Consider the following 8,064-nt stretch of genomic DNA (forward strand, 5'->3'; position numbering starts at 1 on the left):
TAGAATGTACAAACTCCACACCGACTGTCACCCAAGGCCAGAATTGAACCCAGGTTCTTTGCGCTGTGAGGCAGCAGTGCTACTGTGCCACCGTGCGCCATCACCTCTAAACATTGCCCCTCACACCTTAAACCTATGTCCCCTGGTAATTGACCTTTCCACCAAAGAACAAAAATCCGAACAGCAAGTACAAAATCAAGAATTAAGGTGCCAGGGTCCAAGGGTGGCATGGCATCCATAACTTCAGTTTGGAAATCCCTACTCAAAAGGACTAAGAAAGATACTTGTTGGTGGTTTACAATCTCCTAACTACTTGCCACCTACGTTTTAAGTGGAAATATATTAATTGCTAAAGCTTTTAACCTTTTTATGTCTTTCATGTTTCAGACGGACATCTGAGAGACAATGAGTCTGAGTACGTCCACTGGCTGGTGTGAGTATTGGGTTTGGCAGCTGAGTGTTATTCTCCAAGTCTTAACACCATTTCATCCAACAATTCTAAATAATTTCCCAATAAGTAATAAGTTAGCCAACATGTGATTATTTTTTTAAAAGTATGTTTATTCCAATTTTCAACATTTTACATTGTACAGACAAAAAAACACGCCCAACATATAAAAGCCCCCACCCAATAAGAACCCCCCCCCCTTAACAGTCAACGGTAACCAACTTGCCAAAATACAGAATGAACAAACCAAAACTCTTGCCCCTCTTACGGCAAATTTCACCTTCTCCAGGGCTAAAACTCCAATAGGTCCTGCCGCCACACCGAGGCACAGGGTGGAGAAGCTGGCCTCCACCCCAACAGGACCCGCCTGCAGACAATGAGCTAGGCAAAGGCTAAAACAACTGCCCCCGCACCCGGCTGCAACTCCGGCCAGTCTGACACCCCAAATATGGCCTTGGGGGACCGGGCTCCACATTTAAGTACAAAACCGCTGAGATGGTGCTGGAAACGTACCTCCAGAACCTTTCCAATTTCGAGCAAGATCAGAACCTATGCACATGATTAGCAGGACCCCTCCACACCCCTCACCCCTTAAACAGCTGGCTCATCCTTGACTTTGTCAGGTGCGCCCTGTAGACCACCATCAGCTGTATTAGCCACAGCCTCGCACATGAGGTCAAGACATTCACCCTCCGCAGCGCCTTGCACCACAATCCCTTGTCCAATTCATTATAACCCCCGTATCCTCATCCGACACCGTATCCTCATCCAAAATCCACCCATAAATCACCGAGAAGGCTCCCATCTCCAACCCACCACTGCCAGCACCTCGAACAGCGAAGCGGCAGGCGCTATTGGGAAGGTCGGAAAGACATTCCTTGCATAGCCCTGCTTTTACCAGAAATTCTCCTCCCGTGCCACACCAAACTTATCATTCAACTCCTTCAAGCTGGCAAACCACCCTCCCAGAAACAGATCCTTCATCCCCCTTTCCTCCCATGCCCGGAACCTCGCATCCATCCTCTCCAGTGCGAATCAGCGATTCCTCCTGACCGGCATCACCCTCAACCACCCCTCCCAACCTAAAGTGCTTCTGGAACTGCCTCCAAATCTTCAGTGAGGCCACCACCACCAGACTTCCAGAATACTTCGAGCAGCAGCACGGTTTAATTCCCGTACCAGCCTCACCGAACAGCGCCGGAATGTGGCGACTAGGGGCTTTTCACAGTAACTTCATTTGAAGCCTATTTGTGACAATAAGCGATTTTCATTTTCATTTTCATTTCATTTCACTTTCATTTTTCACATGTCATTATTACTGTCACGGCTGGGAATTGCAGGTTAGGTGGATTGGCCATGCTAAATTTCCCCCTTAGTCTCCAAAAGGTTAGGTGGTTTTACGGGGTTAGGGTTGGGGCATGGGCCTAGGTAGGGTGCTCTTTCGGAGGGTCGGTGCAGACTGGTCTCCTGCATTGTAGCGTTTCTACGATAAGATCAGATATGGGGATGTTCGCTGATGATTGCACAATGTTCAGCACCATTCACAACTCCTCAGATACTGAAGCAGTCCATGTGCAAATGCAGCAAAACCTGGACAATGTCAAGTGTGGGCTGACAAGTGCAAATAACATTCATACCACACAAGTACCAGGCAATGATCATCTCCAGTAAGAGAATCAAACCATCGCCTCTTCACAGTCATAGAACATAACATAGAACATAGAAAATACAGCACAGAACAGGCCCTTCGGCCCACGATGTTGTGCCGAACCTTTGTCCTAGATTAATCATAGATTATCATAGAATTTACAGTGCAGAAGGAGGCCATTCGGCCCATCGAGTCTGCACCAGCTCTTGGAAAGAGCACCCCACCCAAACTCAACACCTCCACCCAACACTAAGGGCAATTTATCATGGCCAATCCACCTACCCTGCACATCTTTGGACTGTGGGAGGAAACCGGAGCACCCGGAGGAAACCCACGCAGACACGGGGAGGACGTGCAGACTCCGCACAGACAGTGACCCAAGCCGGAATCGAACCTGGGACCCTGGAGCTGTGAAGCAATTGTGCTATCCACAATGCTACCGTGCTGCCCTTAAAAACAAATAAATCTACACTATATAATTTTACCGTAATCCAAAGTCAGTGGCATTACTATCACTGAATGCCTCACTGTCAACATCCTGCAGTTATCATTGACCAGAAACTGAACTGCATTAGCCATATAAATACTGTGGCTACAATAGCAGGTCAGAGACTAGGAATTCTGTGGCGAGTACATAGGAACAGTAGTCGGCCATTCAGCCCCTAGAGCCTGCTCCGCCATTCAATGACATAATGGTTGATCTGTGGCCTAACTCCATATACCCCGCCTTTGATAACTCACCTCATGACTCCCCAAAGCCTGTCCACCATCGACGAGGCACAAGTCAGGAGTGTGATGTAATACTCCCCACTTGCTTGGACGAGTGCAGCTTCAACAATACTCAAGAAGTTCAATACCATCCAGGATAAAGCATCCCACTTGATTGGTATCCCTTCAACAAACATTCACTCCCTCCACCACTAAGGCACAGTGGCAGCCATGTGTACCATCTACAAGATGCACTGCAAGAACTCACTAAGGCTCCTTAGGCAGCATCTTCCAAAACCATGACCACTACCATCAAGGACAGCAGACACATGGGAAGCATCACCACCTGGAAGTCCCCATCCGAGTCACTCACCATCCTGACTTGGAAATATATCACCGTTCCTTCACCATCGCCGTGTCAAAATCCTGGGACTCCCTCCCCAATAGAACATGGATACATAGAAAATAGGAGCAGGAAGAGGCCTTTTGGTCCTTCGAGCCTGCTCCACCATTCATCACGATCATGGCTGATCATCCAACTCAATAGCCTAATCCTGCTTTCTCCCCATAGTCTTTTATCCCATTCTCCCAAAATGCTATATCCAGCCGCCTCTTGAATATATTCAAAGCTTTAGCATCAACTACTTCCAGTGGTAATGAATTTCACAGGCTCACCACTCTTTGTGTGAAGAAGTGTCTGCTTATCTCTGTCCCAAATGGTTTACCCTGAATCCTCAGGCTGTGACCTCTGATTCTGGACACACCTATCATTGGTAACATCTTCCCTGCATCTACCCTGTCTAGTCCTGTTAGAATTTTATACGTGTCTTTAAGAACAGTGAGTGTACTTCCACCACGTAGACTGCAGCTCGCCATCACCTTCTCAAGGACAATTAGGGATGGGTAACAAATGCCGGCCTAGCCAGTGAAGCCCACATCCTGTAAAAATTAATTTTTTTTAAAGTTCCCTGCGAAAAATGCTAACAGACTGATTTCAACTTTGTTCTCCACTTGATTTTTCCTTTCTCAATTTAATTTCTTCCTTTCAGGACTTAATATTCCAAATGCAGGACTAATGTTTATGTTGCATCCATTGACATCAATACAATTAATAAGGGGCCTTTTTAAGGATTAATGTCACTTCTATTCCACAAGCAGCATCTTCCCTGGTTTTGAATACGTTCGGTTCTGGGGTTGGAAGTAGGTGCCTGAAGAGGAGGAAGATGGGTTTGAGTTTTGGATGGGGGAACACAATGCTGGTTCTGATCAGGGGATGTATGATGAGAGTGGGGGAGGGACTGCACTCCACATTGATGTGCTGTTCTGATGACCAAATTGGTATACCCCATATACTGGCAACAGTCAATGTTCACTGGCAACAATCAATGTTCTCCCTAATTCTACTTCTTTGTGCATGGCTTTTCTGCTGCCCTTAGTGGTCCCTTTAAGATTGCTGCGTTTGTGCACATGCTAAAGAGTACACTGGTTGTAAGTGGCTGATTTGTTTTACTGCATGATATGTTGCAGTTTGCACCTGTACAGCTTAGAAGAAACATTGCCAGCACCCTTTTTAGATGGTTTTCAACCCATTTTTATCTTCCAACACACACCAGGTCTTCCATCTCCTATTTTTCTTTGACTTTTACTTGGTCTTCACAAGCCCTTCTGTTTCTTTGCTACTTTTTATTTGTACCGTTATTTTGTCTATTACCTGTTACACCATTTTACTGATGCTTCCTTCCCACATGTTTACATTTTGCTCCTCCTGATGAACATAGAACATACAGTGCAGAAGGAGGCCATTCAGCCCATCGAGTCTGCACCAACCCACTTAAGCCCTCACTTCCACCCTATCCGGGTAACCCAATAACCCCTCCTAACCTTTTTTTTTGGTCACTAAGGGCAATTTATCACGGCCAATCTACCTAACCTGCACATCTTTGGACTGTGGTAAGGAAACCCACGCACACACGGGGAGAACGTGCAGACTCCGCACAGACAGTGACCCAGGGGGAATTGAACCTGGGACCCTGACGCTGTGAAGCCACAGTGCTATCCACTTGTGCTACCGTGCTGCCCGTTCACTATCCACCTCTTATCTTTCAGTTCTGATGAAGGATCTGCACCTATTCTGTTCATAGATGCCATCTGACCTGCTGTGTCTTTCCAATTTGTCCTGTTTTTTCTTTCTGATATCCCCAACCAGTAACTGTTAGTTTGTTTTTACTGGATTATAATCTGCCACTGTTCTGTTCCTAGTTCTGTTAACTGATTCTGAAGGTTTCCAGTCACCACCTCGGGTTTCCCTCCGCTTCCTCCTCTCAGTCGCCCCCAATTTGTTTTCTCTCTGCAAATTGGCATTCAGACATCAGAATCACAACCTGTAAACATTATCAGAAACCACAGGGATCCTAACACCGATCCCGAGGATCTTCCACTGAGTAGTTCCCATCACCGTGCTATCACTCCCTAACAAAGTCGCTGATCCTATCGTTCAGCGAATTTGTTTGAGTCCCTTCCCAGGCTTTCTCTCAACTCTCCCGCTTTAAGAGTAGGTAGCATTATTTTATGTGGATTTTATTCTGTCACACTGCGATCACTCTGGTATGGCAGATAAATCAAACTGGACTCCTGTTTATTTTGTTATTTCCTTGTACAGTGGTAACATTCCTGGGAATGCTATATCAGAAGGAGAGGACATATGTCACTATTTCCCCCCTTTCCCTGCTAAAGGTACAGGATACCACAGATGCATCTTCATAATTTTTAAACAGGATGAAGTAATCGATTTCAAGGAAGACTTCAGACCATCGCCCTGGTAAGAGGAAACTATAAACACCTCCTTATAGAATGTAGAGTTCCTCATTGTCCAGGAGATAGGGTATAGTGCATTGACCATGAACTGTTGACCTGCATCTGATGTTTGGAGTGCGATGGACAGTGACAGTCACTGCACTAAATTTGTTTTGTCTACTACTGCTGTCTTGTGTTTTTTGTTGCTGTAACTTTGTCTGATGAGTTGATAACTTTAGTTCAGTGAAGCTATTCAAAGTTAATACAAGTGCAGCTTCTACGTTTACACTTTCCTTTCAGTACCACTGCATAATACTGAACAGAGATTTATCCTAAGTGTGAGTAGGTTTAGGAGATGTTTGTATTTATGCACATGTCTCTGTGTGTGTGTGTGAATGAACACCAATCTTTGTACATGTTTGTGCAGGCACCTGTTAGTCTAATAGCAGGCATTAACCTGTCTACCTATGTACATCCATGTGCGTGTGCACATGCAAGTCCATGAATGTGGCTTATGTGTGACAAATGTGTATAATAGATATGTATGCAATGGATAACGTGTGTGTGTATACCTGACTGCAGGTATCACTGGTACATGTATACCTTCTAACCATCACCAATTGTTCTTTGCAGCCACAGCCTGAATTTCAGAACTTTCAAAACTTTTGATTTCTACAAGAAGCATCAGGATCTGATGACTCCAGCTGGGCTGGCATTCTTTCAGTGTCGATGGGATGAGTCTGTTACGCACATCTTCCACAATCTTCTTGGTAAGCCCTGCAAGCATTGCCCACATGTTTAAAGGTGATTGGCATGTGCTGAACTGTAAGTATAGATGTGGTATTTTTTGTCTTGCTGAGTATTTACCTTCTCTGGGTGGGTGCTCGTCTTCAGTTTTCCAGTATACCTGGGTCCTATCTGAGGATAGAGCATCCATGCAAGTCTGCTTTAAAACATTTGCTAAGAAATGCATGATAAAAATCCATCCATCCACCTTTGATCGCTCCCCTCCTTATGCTCACCCTCTGCCTGGGACATTCTGACTGATGCAGCATAGATTGAGAACGGGCTGGTATGGGGTGACACACTAACCTGTGTCCTGCTAACTCATGGTGCTGAGCATTGACACTCCAACACTATGTGGAGTTTAGTGTTGTTAGGTGTAGAGGCTACTTCCCTTGGACATTGGCTAGGGCAAATGGTTTGGTGTGGGTAGACTTCCTGGAGCAAATCTGGGCAAGTTTGTACACAGACTGTATGTAGTAATATTTGCATAAACAGGCTGGCAGTAATAGAAAAGTCATTGCACAGGACCTCCATGATATAATAATCTTTATTATTGTCACAAGTAGGCTTACATTAACACTGCAATCAAGTTACTGTGAAAATCCCCTCGTTGACGTACTCCGGCGCCTGTTCGGGTACACTGCGGGAGAATTCAGAATGTTCAATTCACCTAACATCACATCTTTTGGGACTTGTGGGAGGAAACCGGAGCACCCGGAGGAATCCCACGCAGATCCAGAGAGAACATGCAGACACGGCCGAGACAGTGACCCAAGCCAGGAATCGAACCTGGGACCCTGGTGCTGTGAAGCAACAGTGCTAACCGCTGTGCTACCATAGGGGCGTTTTTTGTATTTTGAGGGGGACTAATGAGCAAGCAGTTAAACTAAAGAGAGCACTGAGGCAAGAAAGAAATGGGTTGAAGAACAGAAGAAGTCTTACAACACCAGGTTAAAGTCCAACAGGTTTATTTGGAATCACTAGCTTTCGGAGAGTAGCTCCTTCATCAGGTGAGCTGCGCTCTGAAGCTAGTGATTCCAAATAAGCCTGTTGGACTTTAACCTGGTGTTGTAAGACTTCTTACTGTGCCCACCCCAGTCCAACGGCGGCATCTCCACATCTTGAAGAACAGAGGCCAATTGTACAGATACTGTGTAGTGAGGAGGAAACAAGTAGAGAATAGAATTGGATCATTGAGGGATGTAAGGAATTGTCTGAGAAAACAGTGGGTTTGATTAAATGGAGACCTAGAGCTGGACAATGTGGCTGGTGTCTGGGAAAATGAAAGGAATTGGAGATCATTTCCAGATGAAGGGACAGGGGAGATCAAACTTAAGCTATTTGGCTATAAGAAGAGAAACAATAATCTCTCTGTGTTCTTTGATAGATATGAAGGAACCGGTGTTTGAATATGACTTCCCTCCAGTTTATCACCCACCTCAGAAGAAATACCCGCATGGTCAGCCGCTCCGATACCTGGATCGGTACAGGGACAGCCACGAGCCCACCTACGGCATCTACTGATCCAGCAACTACTCATCAGGAAGCTCCCAGGCCTTGGCAGCTGGAGTTGAGGTCCAAGGTTGTTCTTTACACCCCCCATGTCAGTTCAGCAACAATTCTGTTAACAATTTCACGTGATCACTTGTCAGATGGAGCAGAAATAAATATTTTTCTAATA

The 8,064-nt window shown here is 45.5% G+C and overlaps 1 protein-coding gene across 2 annotated transcripts in view; it reads left to right on the top strand.

Annotated features, from left to right (window-relative positions):
* The window catches only part of mrpl38 (mitochondrial ribosomal protein L38), a 41,048-nt gene extending 32,984 nt beyond the window's left edge, over positions 1-8,064 (top strand). For both annotated transcript variants that reach the window (XM_072483011.1, XM_072483012.1), the window contains 4 exons: positions 388-433; positions 5,464-5,622; positions 6,231-6,367; positions 7,771-8,064. In XM_072483011.1, coding sequence (XP_072339112.1) covers positions 388-433; positions 5,464-5,622; positions 6,231-6,367; positions 7,771-7,907 — 479 coding nt within the window. In that variant the 3' untranslated portion in view covers positions 7,908-8,064. The remainder of the gene's footprint in view (positions 1-387; positions 434-5,463; positions 5,623-6,230; positions 6,368-7,770) is intronic.

Source organism: Scyliorhinus torazame, chromosome 18 (assembly GCF_047496885.1).
Source record: "Scyliorhinus torazame isolate Kashiwa2021f chromosome 18, sScyTor2.1, whole genome shotgun sequence".
In the NCBI taxonomy this organism is placed as follows: domain Eukaryota; kingdom Metazoa; phylum Chordata; class Chondrichthyes; order Carcharhiniformes; family Scyliorhinidae; genus Scyliorhinus; species Scyliorhinus torazame.